Below are 25,088 nucleotides of genomic sequence, written 5' to 3' on the forward strand. Positions count from 1 at the left end.
AAATAAAGTCAGTAACAAACTGCTTGACAGGCCGCATTAATGACTGGTATCATTACAGTGATGAAGACTGCAGGTTTCAAAAACCACCATTTTACTGCTGCGTGACCAAACAATGCTGATGTTAACGTCCCTTAAGCGCAACTCTAGAGACAGACGGATACAGTTAAAGATCAAATTCAGACCCGGACGTGACAAACAGGCCAGCAGTCTGAACACAAACTGAGAGGGACACAGACTTTGATCAACACCTTTACTTTTAGAGGGCTGGGTTTGAGCCAGGAGTCACAAAACTTACACACAACCCTCAGGTTGGCCTCAGTTTGATCAACACTGTACATGTGACCATTAAAACCCTTCCTGCCTTCATGTTGTTCAGTAAGTGTCCATGATATAAGAGTCAGAGGAGATCAACAATAAAGGAGTTGATGGAGGAAACGTTGTTCTTCACCAGTGATTTTAATCCAGACACATATCGATATGTACGAGAGCGAGCTGGAGAGGAAACAACATGAACAGCTGTGGTTTCACTCACACAGACAAGTATTCAGACCAGTGTGTCTGCAAAGTACCTATCGGCTTTGGACGGCCTTAACTTCCCACATGTGCACTCATCTGTTTCTCATGATTTCAATAAGAGATCTTTCTCGTATTGACAGACAGCAATGTTCCAAAAGGCAGCTGAAAAAGCCAAATTCTCCTCTGTGATGTTAACGCCTTAAAAAACGTTGGGGGAAGATACCCATGTTCCAAGACATACATTTTTCATAAAAAACTTAGAAAAAAATGTCCCCCCTGCCCCTCAGGGCTTCCATACAAAAAATAATAATAATAAATGTATTAATAAATAATAAATGTATATATATATATATATATATATTTAAAAAAATGACATCAAGAACAAGTTATTATAACACATCCACGAAAAAACATAAAAGAATCACATCTAATCATATCATATGCTAACTTACATTTCATAGTGTTCATTTGTGTATTATGTTGTTGTATGATTATACTGTGTGGGCCTCTACATCCTGTGTGTGTGTGTGCTTCAAACTCTCTGAACTGAATTTAATATAAAATGAGGTCAGAACTTTTATTTGATGGTCGTGGTATAATTCCACAGTATGAAGCATCATCTTGAGATACTGAGATAATTGACATGCCTGAATGGGCCTGAGACTAACACACATTATGTAGAGTAAGTAGTGACATAAATATGAAGAGACTTTTCAAACTTAGTTAACTACACTTATATTCCTCTTTTCTCTCTAAATCTATGAAGAACGCTGCTGACAACTTATTACTGGATGAAATGTATTGATGCAAAAACCAACTTTTATAAATATACACATATATAAAAAACATAAAATATAGAGAATATCAAGCCATTTTTGTAATGACAGAAGAAAGCTTCCAAGTGTAACAGGATCTTTTTTTTCAAATAAAATACATGAAATGTTTATAATCATAAACTACAGAAGATGACTTTAAAGTTGCACAATCACCTCATACCAGGTTTTGACACATAATATTTGTTCTTTGCAACAACAAACAAAAACAAAAGGATCAGAACATACTGGACATAAACAACAAAACATTTCAATTATCATATGAGATAATCTAAACTCTTTATACCAAACACAACAGAAGATTAAAACCATATGATACATTTACTTTAAATGATCTGCTATTAGATTAACTTTACAAAATACTGTTTGTTATTTGGACAGCACAGCTGCACAAAGTGATAACATGACGACTCAGCTGTTGTCGGGTGTATAAGAGAGGGAGAGGAGGGTGAGCACAGGACACTGGTAGACGGCTTTGTAGAGTGGTCCGAACAGAATCACCTGAGGCTGAATGTCGACAAGACCAGAGAGATGGTGATCGACTTCAGGAGGAAAAAGGTGCCTTCACAGCCACTCAGACAACATTGTGTTGTTATTGTCTCTGTGTATAATGCTGCTGCTACACCGGAATTTCCCAGCTTGGGATCAATAAAGTATATCTATCTATCTATCTATCTATCTATCTATCTATCTATCTATCTATCTATCTATGAAAGCTGTCAAGGTACACAGATGTAGTTTTCCTTGTTGTCGGCTGTTCCATTGGTTTAGCTGGTACAGATTCCTTTATTGACCTGAAAGAAAAAAGTAAACAAAAAAGAGACTGAGGTTGATTTATGACATGTCCTCTCTCTTTCTTTCCTGCCCCTTCTCCCCCTCACTCTTTCTCCCCTCTCTATCTCTCCCCCTGCCCTCCATCCCTCCCTCCCAATCTCTTTTTCCTCTTTTTCTCACCCTCTTTCTCTCTCCCTTTCTCCTCCCTCACTCCCCCTCTCTCTTTCTCTCCCTCTTTCTCTTTCTTTCTCCCCCTCCTCTCTCTTTCTTACCCCTTCTCTCTCCCTCCCCCTCGCTCCCTGTCTTTCTATCACCCATTTCTCCCTTCCCCCTGCCCCCTCTGTCTTTCTCCCCAATCACTCTCCCAATAAAGAACCAACTCTTAGCAGTGTTTTTACGATAAATAAAATAATATGTGAGATTATTGGAATCATTTAAACTTTAAATATCTTTTACACTTAAATGATTGTCAATGAATCATTTACAGTTAATTGTCCTATTCTAGTATTTCTAACAGCTCCATGTTAAATAAAAAGGTATAAACTGTACCATGTTCAGCTTCTTGACGGCCTCTGATTGTTTCATAGAGACAAACATCACCTACAGAGAAATAAATATCAAGCCAAGGTTAGTTTAATCAGACTGAGACCACGCAACAGTTCTACTTTGCATTTGTTTTAAATGTAATAATATTTTTTTTATAGATAATTACAGTTTAACATTAACAGCTTATTTGAGTTAAAGTTGATTGTTTAAGAATTCTGGTATTTCTTCACCCACCTCCAGTCTGTTGTCTTGCTTCAACAACTAAGAAGTGGTTTAGGAACGGCTGATCGTCCTCGAGACGACGACAAGACAACTTTCCTTTGTCAGACTTCACCTGATTGGATTCTTGTGTGTGTATTTATTAAATTCTGTATCTGTCTGCTTTTCTATCTTTCAGGAAATTAAGCTTGATTTATTGATCTTCTGATAGTGTGTGTTGTGGAATTTTCCATCCTATGAGTTTACATAAACAGCAGCCTTGGTTTGTCAGAGATCAGTTTTGTAGACATTTCTACAGGAGCTTCCAACTTTTAAGTTTGCAAAGACGATGAGAGATATAAACTCATAGATCAGACGTCACTATGCCCTCATCCATACCTTATCAGGCCTAACCTTTATACAGGGTATGTACGACATCCTTCTCCCACAGTGTGGTCACGTTGGGTCTGTCTGATCGTGCTTTGGATACAACTGATCCAGTTTCTGTGAAGTGTTTTAGAGTTTATATTGTTACATGCACTGCTCCTTTAGAAACCTGGAGTCTGGAAATGATTTGATACTCAGACTCACACTTTCTTAGCACTTTCTGATTATTTCCAGGTTTACATGACAATAATAGAGATTTTCAATGGTCTCAGACTTTTGGACCCCACTGTATAAGTATATTAGATTAGATTTATGATATTAGTTTAACTGCTTACCATGGAGGAGAGTGGAGTAATGATCATTCTCATAGTCCACACAATCTGCATTGGTGCTCTCAGACTGGACTGGTCTACAACACATATCAGATACAATACATTTAAATAGGAACATTAAAATGTGTTGATGTTATGTTCAACATGAGATGAGAGAGTGTTGCACCTACCTGACAAAGCATGAATCTGTGAAAAAGACATTTGTTGTTAGAGGTGTGACTCAGTCTAAAACATGTCATTTCAGACAAATAAATATTCTCAAGTAGTGTCAAGAAGTCACTTACAGTTAAATTAAAATGTCGTATTCTAGTATTTCTAACAGCTCCATGTTAAATAAAAAGGTATAAACTGTACCATGTTCAGCTTCTTGACGACCTCTGATTGTTTCATAGAGACAAACATCACCTACAGAGAAATAAATATCAAGCCAAGCTTAGTTTACAAAACTGGTTAAACAAACTAAGATTTTTTTTATATTACTTTAAATATAATATGTAAAAAATGAAGATTAGTTTAACTGCTTACCATGGAGGAGAGCAGAGTAATTATCATTCTTGTAGTCCACATGTTCTGTGTTGGTGCTCTCAGACTGGACTGGTCTACAACACGTATCAGATACAATACATTCAAATAAGAACAGAAAAATGTGTTGATGTTATGTTCAAAATGAGATGAGAGAGTGTTGCACCTACCTGACAAAGCATGAATCTGTGAAAAACACATTTGTTGTTAGATGGTTGTTATACTGCTGTTCTACCTCATGAGATCAGAGTATGTGTGTGTATTTGAATAGTTAAAAATCATTTAATAACAGAAGAAGAAGTTCTCACCATTGGACGCTCTGTAGCAAAACAAAACGAGCAGTGGAATAACAAGAACGATTCCACAAACCAGCCCAACAATCAACAGAACACGAACTGAAGAGCTTTCAGGCCTGGACACTGCCGTAAAATATTAAATATGAACTATTAACAAACTTATATGACATGTTTCAATAGGAAGAATTGTTTTAATCCTACTCACCGTGAACTGACATCCAGCTCTGTGCTGACTCTTGTCCTGAGTGTTGACACTTGTAGAATCCTTCATCTGACTTTGACACTGCAGAGATATTTAACTCCCATCTGGTGTCATTTTGAACGCGTTTCTCATTGTGATAGAAAAACACAATGGACAAATTTTTTTGATTTCTTACTTTGCAGCTCAGACTAACAGAATCTCCCTCAGTCACAGGACGGGCAGGGCTCAGCAGGATCATATTTTTATCTGTTAAACAGTCAAAGAATACGAGGTTTCAGTCAGAGATCAGCTGGTCGAGGAACTTGAGAATGAGTGGATGTAGAGAGATGACAGTTGATACACACTGGTTTGAGTCTGCTTATTGCTCACTGATTTAACAGAGTGATCATGAAATCTGATGTTTTATCAAGCATCTTTAATCTCTTACTGTACACGTCACTTTTTACCAAATAAACACCAGGTGTCAACAGGTCATACAAACCACACAGTGCTTTAAAGGTCCAGTGTGAAGGATTAAGGGGGATCTATTGGCAGAAATGGAATATATAAAATTCATCATGTTTAATTCGGTGCACAATCACCAGAATTAAGAATCTTGTTTTATCACCTCAGAATGAGCCTTTTATTTGTACAGAGAGCAGGTCTTCCTCCATTTAGTCTGCCATGATACACCTCCATATTTCTACAGTAGATCAGAATGAACAAAACAAATTCTGGCTTTAGAGAGGAGCTTGACGTTTTTATGTTTAAGTGTTCTCCTATTTGCTAAGAAACAGAGTGGGGAGAGGGGTATTCAGTTGGTTGCATGTGAAACCTTACTGCTGGAGGCCACTAAATCCTACACACTGGACCTTTAAACATGTTCACAGACATAAAAACTGAAGTACAGATGACCCATAAACCTACACAAACCTGCTGCATACTGCATCCAAACCTCATCACAGTGAGGTGAAGCTGGCACTGCTAGCATGTAGTACAGGTTTAAAATCATAGTTTAATTAAATACTTAATTGTGTTTATTAATTGAAAACAGTTAAATACTTAAGATATCATAAAGCAAGGTAATGAGCTAAACTCTTAAAATATCAGTGTACTCCTCAACACATTATTTAAAATAATTTATTTAAAATTAATTCTTAGTTAGTTAATCAATTAATTAATATGCAAAAAACAAATGTAGTGAAGTCATACCCTGTATAGTGATGTTGACTGCATTGCTGAACTTTCCTGATCCAGACTCACACCAGTACACTGCATCACTGAGCCTGTTACTCTTTAGTTTGCATGTAGATCCATTCATTGTCCCCCAGGTGGTGCAGTCTGACAGGTATCTGTCCTCAGGTGATAACCTCTTGACTCTCCACTCAGTAGAGTTTCCCTCACAGCTCAGTGAGACAGAGTCAGAGGTGAAGTGTTGAGCTCTGTCAGGACTCACTGTGAGAGACGCTGATGAGTAAAAATCTGAAAAACAATATGTGATAAGAGGTCAAACAGAGACAGAGATCTTTAGATAGAAAATGCCTCAATTCAAATAGTCTTTAGCATTATTACTTTTATTGCAACAAAGTTCACTATTTTGGCAAAATTATGATTTGTAACTTGAACTCTTGCTTCAGTATCTGGACTAAAGGTACTTATTGTGAATGAAAGAAAAGTTTTAGCCCATATATCATATCTCTTTGTTTGTGTTGTTGGTAAAAGAGTGAGGACAGAAGTCAATTCTGACCAGCCCGGTATGAAAAAGCACGTAAAAGAGTTGTTCAAGACACTGCATGTTTATCATCATATAGACAAAAGATGAACAGAGCTGATATAACATCTGTTTCTTAAGAGATAGAAACAGACTGACCTGCAGACCAGACAAACTGAGGTTGACTGTAATCAGTGTAATACACTGGATCTCCTCTTCCAGCTCTGCACACATATCCTGCTGTGTGTGTCTGTCCATGAACAATGTGGGAATCCTGTTCAGTCCCACTGCTGCTGCTGCCAGGTAGCAGCTCATAGCTGTAGGAGTTGTCTGATGGATCAGGAACAGTCTTATACCAGTAGAACCTCCATCCTGCAGATTGATCTTTAACACTGCAGTTCAGAGTTACTGAGGCTCCAGCACTCAGCCATGATGGAGACACAGTGAGGACAGACTGGGCTTCTGTTGGAAAATGATTTTTCAGAATGAAAACATGTATTGATAGAGGATCAAATACATTCTGCACAATCAGTACATACTCAAGATTTACTTTAAAAATATATAGTAAAGCTTCATTTGTGATTGAACATGAGTAAAACCTTCGTGTAAATGCATAATTACGATGAAAGAGGCACTTTTAGATTTAGCATAGTTTCGTTTTCGGGCAAGCAAATTTTCAATGGAGTGCATGGGGCACTGCGACCTAACAGGTAGGAGGTCCACCATTACTCTCCTGCCTGTTATGTTGCACGCAGGGATTGACACTTTTTGTCTGCCATGATGGCGATGCGCCGGAGATCCAGTTCCTACGGTGAGTAGTTCAAAAACCTTCTTTTTAGTAAACTCTGTGTACACAAACAATGTTCTCAATGCTCGTGTTCATGTGTAGAGACCCTGGTGATGCTACAAGAAAAGTTTCATGTTGTGTTGAGCCTTCTAAGTGTTTTAAAAATAGATAATAAAATATATTTTGATGGTAGTGTAAGACTGCCACAGCACTCCATTGAAAATTAGCTTGCCCGAAAACGAAACTACGGTAAATCTTTAAAGTGCCTCTTTCGTCATCATAATTATGCATTTATACGAAGGTTTGACTCATATTCAAACAAAAATAAAACCTTGGTTGCTTTTTGGCGAGAGTTTCACTTTAAAAGTTGTCTACTCAAACAACAAAAATAAATACAATGGATCATTTAAAATTCTGCTTTCAAAACAAATGTCAAACTCACTATTTGTGTAGATAGTGACTGAATCACTGTACTCTGTGTAGTAAACTGGCTCTCCTCTTCCTCCTCTGCACCAGTAGACTCCTTCCTCTGAGACTCTGATTGGTCCAGCTGAGAGTTGAGAGGTCAGAGGTTCAGATGTTTTCTCTCCTCTGTACCAGAAGTATTTCCAACCAGATGATGATGGGTTCACAGAGCAGGTCAGGGTCACACTGCCCCCTACAGGAATGTCTCTGTCATCAGCCCTCAGTTCAGCCTTTGGTCTGTTTGCTGTTTGATTTAGAACAAAGACATAAAAAAGGAAATTAATGTCACTGTGATTTACTTCAGTTTATATAGTGCAGCCCCTACAGACAAGAAATACTTGAACTGTAAGACTTATATTCACATTAATATTATCACTGAATTAATGTATAAATACTGGACACATATTAGTTTAAACCTGGCCAAGGAGCTCTCTTACATGTCATGCCTCTCTCTCTTTTCCCGGGTTTCTTAATGAATTAGCTGCTGCACTACTGAATGTTACATTTGTGAAGGTAAAACCTTGTGTTTAAGTGTTGAAGAGCCAAGTTGAACACTTTCACTGTGGTTTTTCATTGTTGAAAGACAACTGTTTAATGATCAATGATGTGTAGCCTCTTATCCTTTGCAGGCTCACAGGGTGATTATCCCAGCTCACATTTGATGAGAGCGAGGTTACATCCTGGACAGACTGTCAGTCTATCACAGAGTGAACACATAACACAGACAACCACTGACACTATCACTTACAGGAAGTGTAGACTACTCAAGTGATTCATCTGAACTAACCTGACTGCTGATTAACCTGAGTTAACTCAACCAGTTGGCTGAATGTGTCTTTCACACCCAGGACCTTCTTACTGTGGAGAACAGTGTTAAAGTGCAGCATCATTCCAGCCTGGAAGTTATTTGAGATGCTTTTGTCGTTCCTGATGGAAAAACTACAGAACTCTGATTACTGGCTGCTTTTCACTTATTTTGTTCAAATGCTATTTTTATTTATTTATTTTTTTTTTAATCATTCAGTTAATTTAAGAGACTTCATTACTGTTGGAGAGAAATGTTTACTGCTGTTTAATTTAGATCAATTAAAACATTAAAACATGACATTTTCAGTAGAATGACAGAAAGTCCAACTTACATGATACTGTCAATTTGATGACATCACTCCACTCTGTCAAGGAATATAAATTTCTTCTTCCTTTACACCTGTATTCTCCACTGTGAGCCTCAGTAGTACTGATAATCCGGTAATTATTGTATGTTGGAGGTCTGTTTAAGTTGGCTGGTAACCATTCATACTCCCACTCAGTGTCTCCTCCATCTTTGATCTCACATCTGAGAGTGATCCTCTCTCCTCTGAATATCTGAGGCCAGTTTGGCTGCAGAGTCACAACAGCCTTGTTTGGAACTGTTCATGTTCAAGAATTCACAGTAAGGAAACAAAAAACGACACAAAGTTAAATCTACATCTTTTTAAATTTACGTCTTTTTTCGAATCAATCACCAAATACAAGATAAATATATGCTTTACAAAATTCTGTTTCTAAATCAAATGTCAAACTCACCATCTCTGTAGATAGTGATTGAATCACTGTACTCTGTGTAGTAAACTGGCTCTCCTCTTCCTCCTCTGCACCAGTAGACTCCTTCCTCTGAGACTCTGATTGGTCCAGCTGAGAGTTGAGAGGTCAGAGGTTCAGATGTTTTCTCTCCTCTGTACCAGAAGTATTTCCAACCAGATGATGATGGGTTCACAGAGCAGGTCAGGGTCACACTGCCCCCTACAGGAATGTCTCTGTCATCAGCCCTCAGTTCAGCCTTTGGTCTGCTTGCTGTTTGATTTAGAACAAAGACATAACAAAAGAAATTAATGTCACTGTGATTTACTTCAGTTTTATAGTGCAGAACCCCCAAGAAAGAAATACTGAACGTAAGACTTACATGTGCATTAATATTAACACTGAATTAATTGATAATACTGGACACATATGAGTTTAAACCTGGCCAAGGAGCTCTCTTACATGTCATGCCTCTCTCTCTTTTCCTGGGTTTCTTAATGAATTAGCTGCTGCACTACTGAATGTTACATTTGTGAAGGTAAAACCTTGTGTTTAAGTGTTGAAGAGCCAAGCTGAACACTTTCACTGTGGTTTTTCATTGTTGAAAGACAACTGTTTAATGATCAATGATGTGTAGCCTCTTATCCTTTGCAGGCTCACAGGGTGATTATCCCAGCTCACATTGATGAGAGCGAGGTTACATCCTGGACAGACTGTCAGTCTATCACAGAGTGAACACATAACACAGACAACCACTGACACTATCACTTACAGGAAGTGTAGACTACTCAAGTGATTCTTCTAAACTAACATGACTGCTGATTAACCTGTGTTAACTCAACCAGTTGGCTGAATGTGTCTTTCGTGAAAACAAAACATGACATTTTCATCATGACAGATAGTCCAACTTACATGATACTGTCAATTTGATGACATCACTCCACTCTGTTGAAGAATATGAGTCTCTTCTTCCTTTACACCTGTATTCTCCACTGTGAGCCCTAGTAACACTGATAATCCTGTATTCATTGTGTGTTGGAGGTGTGTTGGAGTTGTCTGGTGACCATTCATACGTCCACTCAGTGTCTCCTCCATCTTTGATGTCACATCTGAGGGTGATCGTCTCTCCTCTGAATATCTGAGGCCAGTTGGGTTGAAGGGTCAAAGTGGCCCTGTTGGAAACTGTTGACATAAAAATACACAGTTTGGATTCAAACAAGATTAAACACTGAACAGATAAAATGCCACCATCTTCTGTTATAATCACTGTATTCATTATGTGAATGCATGTTGTTCTGTTCTGCAGCAAACATTTCAAAAATCAAATCATTTAGTTCAGACACTAGACTGTTTTGACCACAGAAATATGAAGAACATTTTCATCATCCCTCTTTGTTAGTCTTGTGTCTAATGTCTAGTTCATCATGCAGGCTGGCTTCTAGATTTGTTAGGTTTGGTAAAAGGCCTTTATGAACATATCAACACATTTTCAACATCAGGTTTCAGATTCAGATTCAGAATACTTTATTAATCCATAGGGGGAAATTGTTTTTTATTCCAATGCACCGTGCAAAGTAGAAATAGAAATACAGCATGAATGGAAACAAGTGATAAAAATGAAGATGTAAATAAAAACAAAATATTAAAGTAGACATTAAAATAAAATTAAATATCAAAGTAGACGATAAAATACAGATAAATAATAAAATAGTAAAGTACACAATCTGAAATATGTACAATATACAATGAAATGGTTGTAGCGTTATAAATGAAATGAGAATGAATAGTTATATTGTTCGTTTTGTTTTATAAATAGCCAAATGAGTCTGAACATCAGAGGGAGGAGTTGTACAGTTTAATGGCCAGTCTATTTATAGCTTTATTTAAAATCTGGTTAGAGTAAACACATGTAGTGATTTTGTCATTAATAACATTAATGTTTAACTCCCAGCACAACATGCTGATTGTGTGTTTTCTCAGCCACCTCCACTTCCTCTTGTTCACAACTACAGTATTAGCAGCAGTACAGTGTAAACTTTTCCTCATGAACAATCTCCCAATTCCAGATATTGATAAATAAAACTGAACAACATGAAGGAAGCATCCTCAAATCTTTGTTTCTGTTAACAAAGTGAAGGAGGTCAAACCAGTAGCTCATTGTTGACATGATGAAGGAGATTTAAACTTGTTTCTTTCTTTTGTTTTCAGAAAAGTGAGAGGTACTGGACTAACATGACTAACAATCACTTTCCCTTCACACTTTGGTCATTGTTTAACAACATAAAGACTGTAGGTTGTTTATTACATTAGAAAATACTAAACTCACCAGTTTCATGAATGATGACTGCATTACTTTCAGATGTGACGACATATGGTTCATTTCTCCATCCTCTGCAGGTGTATTTGCCTCCTTGGGAGATAACTCTGTTTGATTCATCAACAATTTCAGCCTGAGGTGAAGTTTCTCCAGAAGAGTCTGAGGTCTGTCTGAACCGCTGATATTTAAATCCAGCAGGATCCTCCACAGAACATGTCAGTGTCACTCTGCCCCCCAGTGGTATGATTGTCCTGTCTGCTGTCAGTTTGACTCCACGTCTACCTGCTGTTTGGTTTAGAAAAACAATAAAACAAGGAAATCAAAATTAAAATCAAATTTTTTTTAAAATATATTTTCACAAAACTGAACTCATTTGTTGAACAATTCTGACACCACAAACACAGTTGCAAGTACAGAAAACACAATATCCAACATCACTGGCAAGTTGTCAAGATGTGTCAGTCTTCAGTTCCCCTGATGTCACATCTGTGAATGTGTTTCTTGATTTGCTCAAGTTAGTTGCAGTGCATTTAGTGTTTTGAGCCACATGCAGCTTTGAGACAAAAGCTGTCAGTCAGTTTATTGATTGGTTAATTGAAAATGAATTAGGTTGCCGTTGTCGTCATTCTTTTTTTTTTTTTGAGTAATATGAATACTTCATGTTGCATTTACTGCAATACCAAAAAAAAATCTCTGTTGGATTAAGATTGAAAGCTCAGACAAGTTAGTGAGTGGAAACTCTGTGCACTATTAAAACAATATTATACTTTTTTCATCACAGTGTGACACCTACTTACCTGTCACTTTTAGAAGTCTTTCTGCAGATTCTGCCCATATATCAAACTTACACTTGTACCTTCCCTCATCTGACACTGACACATGATAAATAGTAATTTCCCCTGTTGTGTGCGACTGATGGTTTGTGTCCATTTGAAGAGGTGATCCATCTTTGGAAAAGGTAGCTGTATTTCTTGAAGAACGATGTTTACAGTGCAGAGTCACCGAGTCTCCTTCAAACAAAGTGAATGCAGGAACTTCCAGGACTGCATCAGCACCTATGTAACAGAGGTAGAGAGATGTTTTATTAATATGTTCAATCAATAGAACATATGATTTTATCTGACAATATACACGTTATTTAGCATTGATATTACACCAATACTAAATATGTTTTGGATGATTTTACTCATACATAGAGACTACAAAAACAGGAAAAACAGAAAAGATAACTAGTCACCTTCAGCATGTCCGTACAGGAGTGTATTCAGCACTAAAATAAAGATTCAAACTTCATTAGACCAGAATCAAATACAAAATCCAGGTGGAGTTTCATCAGTTTCAGTTTCAACAGTATCACACATTTCTGTGATGATATTCTACTACAGAGCTACAGAGGTGGGAAACACATTTAAAACTCTTCAATATATAGAGACCGAGTAAAATAAGCAGTACATGTAATTCCACAGCTATATACATAATACCTTAGATCATATAATGTACATGCATTGTCCAGGTATGTGAGCAAAAACTTAACATAATCCTCCAATCTGAACCAAGACAAATCAGCAACAAAGGTCATGTGTACACAACTACTACACTGATATAAATACTGAACATCACATAGAAAGTCACAGATGTACTCACAGAATAACCCGAGCACACCGAGCAGAGTGTGCCCCATCTTCACATCCAGCACCCACACTGTCGGCACTATCTTATAAATGTGAGAGCAGAGTTTTTCATCAACTTCCTCGTCTGAGTGCAGTTCTCACTGATTATTCTTGCTTCCCTTTCACACAAAGCTCAAACAGCAGTGGCTTTGACCACAGCTTACCTTTGACACATTTACATTTCCTGTCCACTGTGAATAAATTATTAGCTCATCTCTCTTGCAAAGGTTTGTTCCTCATCCAAGAAACACAAGATCAGTGGATCCACAGTGCCTGTATTTCAGTGCAGTCAGAAAGTATGTAGGTACCTCCACCTTTATCACATTTTGTTATCGAGCAATAAAAAAAAAAAGATTTTGAATGTTCTTGCAAATATATTACAAAAAACAGATTTAGACCTGTTATTGTAGTTATTGTAGTATTGAAGTCAGGCCCCTTCTGGTGGACCTCATGGGACCTTATTTCAGAAAGAAAATGTACAGTAGTGAATAATGAGAGGCAATGGAACAGAGGGGAGCTTTCTGCTCTCTTCATGCTCACTTCTGCTTATGCAAACTGTTCTTAGCAAGCTCAGTCACTTCCTGTGAGTGCCTGCCTTAAAGTGAGGACAAGCAAAGGTCATTGTGGTAGCTCAAAATTGTCAAGTTGAATAGTGGCATCAACAGTAATTATTGCACATACATGAAATAGGATAATAATTAGGGAAAATCAAAATAAATACCAAAATAAACTGTAGCATGAAAAGATCACGCAGTTCTCATCAGCATGACTGAAATATCTTTTCAGTTCCTTTTCACACATAAAGACGTGATGCTGAGATACCAAGAATTAGACAGGGACATCATTTACACCTCAGAAGTGTTTTTCTTTCCTTTTTTCTCTTTTTTGTCTCTTGTGGTAGAAACTGAGTCTGTCACGGGGGTTTAAAGGGCAAAGCTAAGGAGATAGGAGGTGGACCGAAATGCAGTTACTCATAGGACAAGAGGCAGGATTGAGGGCAAACAAAAGGCGAGCTTTTATTTAACAAAAGCTGAATGCAAAAAAAAAAAATGAAAATCAGTACAGGGACCAGAAAACAAAGTAGCAACAAAACAGCAAGACAAAATACAACCAAAAAAGCAAAGTTCAAATCAGAAATACTCAATACTCAATGCAATAACATACCAAATGTGGAGACTGTAGACATGACACAAGGAACTTGGATGGACATCACCCACAATAACACCAGGCAGATGCAGACAGACACATTGAACAGACCAAGACAAGAGGGAAAGCAGAGACTAAGGCCACATTTACACATAGCAGGGTATTTAAAGAAACAAATATTTCCCCCCCTCCGTTTTCAATAAAAACATCCTGCACACAACATTATTTTCAAAAAAGTTGTCATTTACATCAACACGCATAAATACGCCGTCGAGCGCCATTATAACTATGCCAAACCTATGGGCTGCAGTGTAGGGAGAAGGATAAAGCCATGCAAGCCAATCAGAATCCTCAGAGTCGACAACGAATAACACGAGAGACTTCCTGTTCCTTTCAAAACAAATATGGCACGAGGTTCGTTGGTGTGGACAGACAGCGAAGCTGCAGTAAAAATGCTGACCTCTGTGCACTCCTTCACCTCTGCTCCTCGATATAGTAGAGCAGTTGTATTTGAAAATGCAAACAGGCCAAAAGCGTTTGCACAAAAGTAAAAATGAGTAACACCTTAACAGCATCCATGATAGCTAAACAAACTTTTAACATCAGGCGCTCACATGACGTTAAGCATTTTCTGTTATGTTTCACATAATGTGACATTTGAGAACCTAAAACCCTGTTTCTCCCAATTGACACTGCAACACATAACCGGTGTTTTCAGAAATCTCCACTTTGGCCGGAGTTTTTAGAAATAATCGTTTTCTGTGATAAAAACTGGGTTTTCGCGTAAATGAGAGGCCAAACTGCAGGGAAATATCTGAGTCTTCACTCAGTGTGAACGGGGCCAAAGTACACAGACACTAACGATGAGACGAGGAACAGGTGAGGAGAGTGAGGAGGGAGGAGGCCAGGTGAGGTAACGAGGGGGAGGAGCACAGAGGAGAAGACACTGACAGACAAACTGCAACAAGGGGAATACACAAGAGACACTTAAAGGACACAAGAGGGCATGGAAACATATGACACAACAGAACACAACACAAGACATGGAATCTAGAGCCATGACAGAGTCGAGTAAAGCAGGGGGACATTTTCAGCTGCAAAAGGGTCAAAGAACATGAAAAGTTTAAAACAAGAGACGTTGACAGAGTTATTATCACTTAGAGAGAACTCCAACTCTTTGAGAATGAGGCTCACAGATAACCTTGACTTGGCATCCTGGGACTTCACTACAGCTTTACTCAGAGGTAAAAAGGAGCACATGCATTGTGTCAGTATCAGTTAGTGTGGTTTGACGCCCCCTTGTGGTGATCTGTGGAAAAAGCTTTTATTTCACCTGCACAGTCACTGGAGTCTATCAAGTACACTGACTGACTTACTCATCAACCTAATGATGTTCATTTAAAATAAAGTTTAAGACATTTCATTGACCTGTCTCTGTATTAACTTAGATCACATCTCCTTATCATTGCTACCTGGTAAACTCACACTGGTACACTGTATTACCATCTTTTAAGAAGAAGAAGACTCCCTGTACAGCTCAGTGCTTCACCAGACATTGAAGACCATGCTACACACTGATTGTCTGGAGTTTAAAAGGACTGGGATGAGGGGGTTCACCTGCAGGTGTTTGCCATTAGGGAAGTGGTACAGCAGTCTCTTGGGTTTGGTCCTTCAGAGTTGGTGTTTGCCCATACTGTACGTGGTCCCTTGAAGCTGTTGAGGGAGAAGTGGCTGTGTGAAGGGACGGAACACAGTTTGCTGGAATATGTCAGTAACTTCAGGTTTAAACAGGCTTGTGAGACAGCTAATGGCAATCTTGAGGCAGCACAGGCCCGGATGAACAGATGGTGTCGCTGTCCGGTGCTGAAGCTGCCTCACCGTCTGTTAGTCTGCTGTTGGGAAAGTCTCAGAGTCTCAGACGTTGATGTCGGTGATTCACAACCTGTCAAACAGCATCCATATCAAGTACATCCAGATAAACGTTGCAGTCTATGCAAGAAGTCAGGTCAGATCAGGTCTTCTTGCAGGTCATGACTTTTGGTATGCGTAATGCGCCAGCCACTTTTCAGAGTTTGATGAACATTGTCTTCTCTGGTTTGCCTTTCTGTGCAGCCTATCTTGATGAGCTTGTGGTCTGTTCGGAGTCATGGGTTGAACACGTGGAGCATCTGAACTTGGCTAAAGTTAAAACAGGACACGAGGCAGAACTTCAAAATAAAACAGGAAACAACAAAATACGACTAAAACGATGACAGAAAATACAAATTAAAGCAACATTATGTTAGAATTGGATTTTGTGCGATTTGGAGCCCCCCACACTTTATGAGTGCAACAACACTGTCGTAAATCTCAGGTGTGTAACAAACTGTCAGATGTAATGTAGCTGCTGACTACAAACAAAACTCATCACGTCATAACAATGTTGTGTGTTGAAAACTTGTCTGTTGAAGTCAACATGTATGTAACGATGTGATCCTACCCTCTCACTGAAGGTACACAGTGTACATGTGTACAAGTTACATAGATGTCTTGAAGATTCCAAATCTGAACCAGCAGGATGTTTGGATGAAACAGATCAACACTGTTTAAGACACACTGACATTAAGGGACATGATCATTGCTACAGGGCTCTGTGGCAGTTTGGCTGTGCAGTCAAAAAAGGAATAAAAACCGACTGACAGTTTACTGCTGGAAAACAAACTGTTTATTGAAGTAAGAAATATTTAACAGATTTTAAAATATGATGAATATAAGATCATTTGAGGTGAAAAAATATACACGATACCTCTCAGTTAACTTAAAAAGGACAGAGAGAAAACATACATACTGTACATGCAAAAAGTCAGTGTTGACGTCTATCCTGGATCTAACACTTAACAAAGACGCTGACTTTAAAGCTGGTACCCTGCGAGTTGCATTCAATGTTTCCTACAAAAAACAAACAAAAACAAAAGGTGACAATATAACTGTAAAAATGAAAAGTAATGATGAAGTGCGTAAATAAAACAGGGATTCTGCTTCAGTAGTCTTGTGCTAAAAGAGACAATAATAAAATCCATATGAAGCCATTATTTTACATCATCTGCTAACAAATGAACTGTACAGAATACTGAGCATGTCTCATATTTCTACAGCAGTCTAATGAAATGCTGTCAGCTGTAATAAAAACTTTGTTCTTTACCTTTAACCTCACATATAATGGTTACCTTTTCACCTTGCATAGCCATCGCTCACCTTACATACTGACATTCTCTTTTGACCTTACATATTATTACACCTGAGAATATGTGTGAGTTATGATGTGACCTGAGCGTGAACTTGTGTCAGTAACAATCTGACGTGGGGTCAGCAGTGACCTCGGCTCATTTAAGGGAACTGTGTTGGTCCAGAATAAACGTTCTGTTCTCAGGACACTTATCAGTTCACCGTAGGTACTGAGGTGTTTTCAACAGCGTCTCATCTTCTGCTCTGAACCTCCCTTTGTGTCTTATTATCATAGTATTCTATAAACTGAGACTTTCTCTGTAGCTCTTTGTCAGACTCACCCAGAACGCCCTGATGTGAAGAGCGCTGACCTTTCAGCTGAAACTGATTGACTCTGTTATTCTCTATTTTTTGCTATCTTACTATTTTAACACAAAAGACACAAACATTTGTTGATTCTTCTTTTTTTTTTCCACTTCTCTAAGAGGGGAAATAAGAATTTCCTCCACATCAACAATTTTCCTCTTCCTCCTCTCTTCTTACAGACCTGGAAGAAAACCACAAAAAACAAAAGTATTGGGTTACTCAAGATGCTTTCTAACATGTTATTCTGGCTTTTATCTATTTAATGAGCTGTGGAAGATGTCATTAGAATATGGACGTGTTACGACCAGGGCCTAGGGGAAACCCTGGCGTAACAAGAAAATGAGACTCCCCTCTTCCTGTTCCCCAAACACCACCAGCAGAGAACGTTTTTAACAAAGTTTTTATTCAAACATAGTTGTTCCACAATCACACAAATGCTGGTAGTCTGGAACAGCAGAGGAGAGCCCACAGGAACTGGAGAGGAGCCGGCCTTTAAACCCATGGTTCCAAGGCAGTGGCCAATCAGCTACCTGGGCAACCTGCAACCACTCAAACACACCTGCACCCAATCACACATACTCTCACTCAGGTAAAAGAGGGATATTAAAAGACAGAAACATTTATGACCTCTAGGGTCGTAACACCTCCCCCCTTAAAACTGAACATTTCTTTAAGGAGAAATGTTCAAGTTCATGCAGTGCAATAGGGTTGATCACTCACATGTCTGTTCCCCCCTTAAAACAAATCTACATAACAGGACCCAAAACCTTATTAGTGGGTGCCACTCCCACAAACAAAATGACCACCACCATGAGGAGAGAACACAAAAAGCAAATACACCAACTGTGGTAACAGACACCAAAAACCGCAACAGGTGCCCAACACAGTGGAGAGCAACAGCCACCACACAAAAGGCATCACTGTATAGTCAACACTACACACAAATGTTGCCAGCTTACACCTAAGCTGCAACCACAAGTGACCCAACAAAAGTGAACTGCCGCCACCACACCCAAAATGGACACCTTGTGATCTCCAACCACACGTTACTGTAAAAGGAGTGTTACAAAAAGAGACAAAAGTGACCAGACAAACTGGAAAGCCACATCCACCACTCAAGATCCACTGAGTGACGCCATCCCAATCACACTAATTAATACACTAAATCAGTAACACCTGTGACCACACCAAAAATGGACTGCAACAACCACACACAAAAGGCATCACTCTGTAGTCACCACTACACAAAAATGTTGCCAGCTTACTCTTAAGCTGCAACCACAAGTGATCCAACAAAAGCGGAGTCCAGTTCCACAACCAAAAGGTCACAAAAAGTTACTGCACACAAGTATTAATTAGGGCCACACATCACAACGTGACCAACACAAAAGCAGCCATCTCACACAAAACCATGTTGCTGTGCAAAGTATAAAACGAAGGGAAACAAACTGTAGAGACACCCCAACTTTACCTGCCTATAAAAGGTGGCTAACTCACCTAGCTAGTCTTCAGTGGCTTGCCGAGCTCGAGGCGTCTTTAAACGCTGAACTCAGTGAATCACCGAAGACCAGGAATCTAGTCAACTGCGAATCACTGAAGCGTACCCCCACTCAGGATTACCACCAAAAATAAGAAAGGCAAAATAACAAACATGGCAAATCCTTGAAAATGCCCGGCAGCTTTCTGGTTAGGGTGCTCAGTCAGAAACACAACATGCAGCAACAACTTAACAGAAGAGATGACCACTACACTTAACTAAAGGCCACTTACACAAACAAACTAAACCAAACCAAATCTACCTCACCTCATGGACATTTAGATCCCGGACGAGCCCCCAATTGTTACGACCAGGGCCTAGGGGAAACCCTGGCGTAACAAGAAAATGAGACTCCCCTCTTCCTGTTCCCCAAACACCACCAGCAGCGAACGTTTTTAACAAAGTTTTTATTCAAACAGTTGTTCCACAATCACACAAATGCTGGTAGTCTGGAACAGCAGAGGAGAGCCCACAGGAACTGGAGAGGAGCCGGCCTTTAAACCCATGGTTCCAAGGCAGTGGCCAATCAGCTACCTGGGCAACCTGCAACCACTCAAACACACCTGCACCCAATCACACATACTCTCACTCAGGTAAAAGAGGGATATTAAAAGACAGAAACATTTATGACCTCTAGGGTCGTAACAGGACGTTATACGGCAGCATTATTACCGAGAGATGATCCCGGTTTGACTTCTGAAAAAACAGTTTCACCTTCTGCATCACAAGAATCCATACAGAAAAAATATAAATCAATACTTCTTACACTAAAGATATTTCTATTTACTTCCTGTATTTAGAGTACTCACCCTTCTTTTCAAAGTTTTTAAGTTCAAGTAAAGAATATGTGACGTCCTGGGATCCACCTGCAACTGAAATGTACATATTTAGTTACAGGATTTTATATCGATCACTTGGAATCAGTTCTCTTAAATCATGCAGTGGTTGCATTTCTAACGTTCACTGCAGAACCTCAATAGATTCAGAAACAGTAACCATAAATCTTTTCACTTAGATTTAACAGGGTGTGTCTGTAATGCATGTTAATAAAAGGTATAAACTGTACCATGTTCAGTGTCTACAGAGTGTTTGATTGATTCATACAGACAGACATCACCTACAGAGCAGAGAACAAGACACAGTCAGAGAAAAATGAATCAATACTATTAAACTTGTTAGAGCCATTTTACTTTATTCTGATTTATTCTATTACACTTTGATGATATTATTGTTTGATTAATTACCTTGACAGTTGTAAGAGTATTTACTTGATTATTTTGATATTATTTATTGGTATGGATATGTATGGTTGAATGTCTCCCTGCTGTCTTTCTGTATTGCATCTGTGGTAGCCAGAGGGGAGTGATCTAATCCTCTAAATGTCTGAGTAATTGCAGACACAGGTGGAAATCAACGTGAGAAGGGGAGAGCGGTGTTGTCTTTTGACCGCACACACCCAAGCAAACTTTGTTATTCTATAACAAGAAAGTTTAGGTTTCCAAAACTAAGCGCAGTGAATACAAAATAAATGGATATGATGCAACGTAACTGAGATCTCAGTGATTGTTCGAAACAAAGAGTGGCTGAGTTAATTGAAAATACACTAAGAAGACATTACAAAACTAAAGATATTTCTATCTACTTCCTGTATATAGAGTACTCACCCTTCTTCCCAAAGTTTTTAAGTTCAATTAAAGAATATGTGGCGTCCTGGGATCCACCTGCAGCTGAAATGTACATATTTAACAGGATTTTATAACAATCACTCGGAATCAGTTCTCTTAAATCATGCAGTGGTTGCATTTCTAACGTTCACTGCAGAACCGCAATAGATTCAGAAACAGTAACCATAAATCTTTTCACTTAAAATTAACAGGGTGTGTCTGTAATGCATGTTAATAAAAGGTATAAACTGTACCATGTTCAGTGTCTTCAGAGTGTTTGATTGATTCATACAGACAGACATCACCTACAGAGCAGGAAACAAGACACAGTCAGAGAAAAAATGAATCAATACTATTAAACTTGTTAGAGCCATTTTACTTCATTCTGATTAATTCTATTATACTTTTATGATATTATTGTTTGATTAATTACCTTGACAGTTGTAAGATTATTTACTTGATTATTTTGATATTGATGTAACTGAGATCTCAGTGATTGTTTGGAACAAAGAGTGTCTGAGTTAATTGAAAATACACTAAGAAGACATTACAAAACTAAAGATATTTCTATTTACTTCCTGTATATAGAGTACTCACCCTTCTTCCCAAAGTTTTTAAGTTCAATTAAAGAATATGTGGCGTCCTGGGATCCACCTGCAACTGAAATGTACATATTTAGTTACAGGATTTTATACATCAGTCACTTGGAATCCGTTCTATTGAATTATTCATGTTAATAAAAGGTATAAACTGTACCATGTTCAGTGTCTTCAGAGTGTTTGATTGATTCATACAGACAGACATCACCTACAGAGCAGAAAACAAGACACAGTCAGAGAAAAACTGAATCAATACTATTAAACTTGTTAGAGCCATTTTACTTTATTCTGATTAATTCTATCATACTTTTATGATATTATTGTTTGATTAATTACCTTGACAGTTGTAAGAGTATTTACTTGATTATTTTGATATTATTTATGGATATGGAATTCTATGATACTAAAAAAGGCATATACATCTTAAGTATATGAGATTATTTTGAATGTTTACCTGGAGAGGAGTATTTTTTTTATATCGATCACTTGGAATCAGTTCTCTTAAATCATGCAGTGGTTGCATTTCTAATGTTCACTGCAGAACCTCAATAGATTCAGAAACAGTATCTGATCCAGAGTAGAACATGTGGAACATCTAGATAACAATGATGACACATGTGCTGCAGACACAGTGATGTAGATACTTGATGAAAAAGACAAATTTTCAAAGTAACAACATCATTAATAGTCACGTGTCATCAAAGGTGATATTTTCACAACACACACTGATAATAAGGAAATGATCTAAAGAGATGCTAACACGCACTCTAAGGCTGGAGGTAAAGCAATGCTTTGAGCTAAATGCTAACCAACAGTTCCAGATGTTCTGGCTTCACATCTTTATAGACAGTCAATGCTCCTGACTTATTAGAAGTAATGGAAGTAATCTCAGTGCTGTCAACCATAAATCTGTTCACTTTAATTTAACAGGGTGTTTCTGCAATGCATGTTAATAAAAGGTATAAACTGTACCATGTTCAGTGTCTTCAGAGTGTTTGATTGATTCATACAGACAGACATCACCTACAGAGCAGAGAAAACAAGACACAGTCTGATTCATCTTGTCAATGCTATACCTAAAAACAGGATCTTCAGGTCATGAGTGATTATATAAAGATTACTCCAACTTACCATGGAGAAGAGAGTCGTATGTATTGCACTGAGCCTCATTCTGATCTGTGTTGGAGCTCTCAGACTGGATCGGCCTAAAACATGAAGCAAATACAAAATATTTAATAAACAGGAACATTGAATGTTTTGCTGTTATGTTCAAAATGTTAGAAAACAGTTTTGCACCAACCTCTTGAAGCATGTATCTGTAAAAAAGATGAAGATTTGTTGTTACATGGTTTTGTATTGTGAGTTGTTGTACTGCTGTTCTATCTCATCAGATCAGAATATGTCTGTATTTCAATTCAACATAAACACAAAACATCTAATAACAGAAGAAGAAGGTCTCACCCTTGGAAGGTCTGTAGTGATACAACAGGAGCAGAAGAATAATAAGAACGATTCCACAAATCAGCCCAACAATCAACAGTACAGGAAATGAAGAGCGTTCAGGCCTGGACACTGCTGTAATAAATAACACGTCATAACTGTTCATAAACTTATATAGCATGTTTCTAACACTGAATTTACAAAGTGCTTTAATAAATATCACAGTTGTTGTTCAGAGGTATAAATACACATGAACAGACACAATGAAGATCCCTGTTTCAATGTCACACATGTTGTGATACACAAGTAAACACTGACAGTACAATATATACAAACATGTCACAATACAGTGTGAAATCAGCTCCTCACAATAAATCATGATGGAGACTTTCTTCAGCTCAGTGGAAGTTATCTGAAATGAATGCTGCTTCAAACTCAGTTAAGTATTCAAAGTTTCTTTCTCAGACAGAAACACAGTTTACATAAAGAAAATGCAGCAATCATTTTAATCCTACTCACCCTGAACTGACATCCAGCTCTGTGCTGACTCTTGTCCTGAGTGTTGACACTTGTAGAATCCTTCATCTGACTTTGACACTGCAGAGATATTTAACTCCCATCTGGTGTCATTTTGAATGAGTTTCTCATTGTGATAGAAAAACACGATGGAGTCAAATGTTTGTCTTCTTAATTTGCAGCTCAGACTAACAGAATCTCCCTCAGTCACAGGACGGGCAGGGCTCAGCAGGATCATATTTTTATCTGTTAAACAGTCAAAGAATACGAGGTTTCAGTCAGAGATCAGCTGGTCGAGGAACTTGAGAATGAGTGGATGTAGAGAGATGAGAAAAGACACATACTGAGGTTTTTTCTTTGACTTTTCTCATTGATTTAACAGAGATCATAACATCTGACGTTTTATCTTCATACACCTTGTGTGTCTTACTGTTCAAGAACCCTTTCAGCTGCTGAATCTGCAACCTCACAGCTAAATGTCACTAAATCCTTCACACTGGACTTTAAATGGTGATCATGGACGTAAAAACTGAAGAACTGATCAGCCACAAATCTATATTCTATATTTATACCTGTTTAAAATCACAGTGTAATTAAAACTTAACTATGTTTATCAAGTGAAAACAATTACTAGAGCGATCATGAAGCAGAGTGTTGGGCAGAACTCTTAACATGCCAGTGTACTGTACTCCTCAACACACAATGGGATGTTTGAAATAACAAGTAAAAGAAAAACTAAATATGATAAAAACATACTCTGTATAGTGATGTTGACTGCGTTGCTGAACTCTCCTGATCCAGACTCACACCAGTACACTGCATCACTGAGCCAGTTAATCTTTAGTTTGCATGTAGTTCCAGTCATTGTCCTCCAGGTGGTGCAGTCTGACAGGTATCTGTCCTCAGGTGATAACCTCTTCACTCTCCACTCAGTAGAGTTTCCCTCACAGCTCAGAGAGACAGAGTCAGAGGTGAAGTGTTGAGCTCTGTCAGGACTCACTGTGAGAGACGCTGATGAGTGAAAATCTGAAAAACAACATGTGATAAGAGGTCAAACAGAGACAGAGATCTTTAGATAGAAAATGTCTCAATTCAAATAGTGTTTAAATTTGTTTTTATTTTTATTGCAACAAGGTTCAGTATTTTGGTAAAATTATGATTTCTACTTTGACCTCTTGCTACCATTTGGAGTTGATTTTAAATGACAGATCAAGTGACGACAGCTTCTGTAAGCAGTAACAAGAGCTTAAGTATCCAGACTAAAAGTACTTTTTGCAAAAGAGAGTAAAGTTTTAGCCAAGACATCTTTATGTTTTATGTTAAAGAGTGAGGACAGAAGGAAACAAGTAAATTCCACCCAGTAAGGTGGAAAGTGTGAAGTTTAGCTTGATGCTAGTGAGAAAGTCACGATCATAAGACCACAGTAAATTGATTTCCATTTTTTCAAGATACTGTATGTTTATCATTATTTAGAAAAAAGATGAACAGAGTTGATATAACATCTGATAGAAACAGACTGAC

At 38.1% G+C, this 25,088-nt stretch overlaps 1 protein-coding gene across 1 annotated transcript in view; it reads right to left on the minus strand.

Annotated features, from left to right (window-relative positions):
* Positions 1–1,603: 1,603 nt before the first annotated feature.
* Positions 1,604–25,088, minus strand: part of LOC115589409 (uncharacterized) — a 47,837-nt gene continuing 24,352 nt past the window's right edge. The window contains exons 6-29 of the mRNA XM_030430251.1: positions 24,324–24,593; positions 23,571–23,813; positions 23,073–23,186; positions 22,912–22,927; positions 22,743–22,816; positions 21,769–21,819; positions 21,610–21,672; positions 21,267–21,317; positions 21,013–21,075; positions 20,415–20,465; positions 13,070–13,192; positions 12,663–12,695; positions 12,223–12,480; positions 11,435–11,710; positions 10,028–10,290; positions 7,526–7,730; positions 6,456–6,758; positions 5,798–6,067; positions 4,610–4,852; positions 4,417–4,527; positions 4,279–4,294; positions 3,590–3,663; positions 2,673–2,723; positions 1,604–2,143 (exon numbers count right to left, since the gene is read on the minus strand). Coding sequence (XP_030286111.1) covers positions 2,136–2,143; positions 2,673–2,723; positions 3,590–3,663; positions 4,279–4,294; positions 4,417–4,527; positions 4,610–4,852; positions 5,798–6,067; positions 6,456–6,758; positions 7,526–7,730; positions 10,028–10,290; positions 11,435–11,710; positions 12,223–12,480; positions 12,663–12,695; positions 13,070–13,192; positions 20,415–20,465; positions 21,013–21,075; positions 21,267–21,317; positions 21,610–21,672; positions 21,769–21,819; positions 22,743–22,816; positions 22,912–22,927; positions 23,073–23,186; positions 23,571–23,813; positions 24,324–24,593 — 3,230 coding nt within the window. The 3' untranslated portion in view covers positions 1,604–2,135. The remainder of the gene's footprint in view (positions 2,144–2,672; positions 2,724–3,589; positions 3,664–4,278; positions 4,295–4,416; positions 4,528–4,609; positions 4,853–5,797; positions 6,068–6,455; positions 6,759–7,525; positions 7,731–10,027; positions 10,291–11,434; positions 11,711–12,222; positions 12,481–12,662; positions 12,696–13,069; positions 13,193–20,414; positions 20,466–21,012; positions 21,076–21,266; positions 21,318–21,609; positions 21,673–21,768; positions 21,820–22,742; positions 22,817–22,911; positions 22,928–23,072; positions 23,187–23,570; positions 23,814–24,323; positions 24,594–25,088) is intronic.

The sequence above is a fragment of the Sparus aurata genome, chromosome 10 (assembly GCF_900880675.1).
Source record: "Sparus aurata chromosome 10, fSpaAur1.1, whole genome shotgun sequence".
In the NCBI taxonomy this organism is placed as follows: domain Eukaryota; kingdom Metazoa; phylum Chordata; class Actinopteri; order Spariformes; family Sparidae; genus Sparus; species Sparus aurata.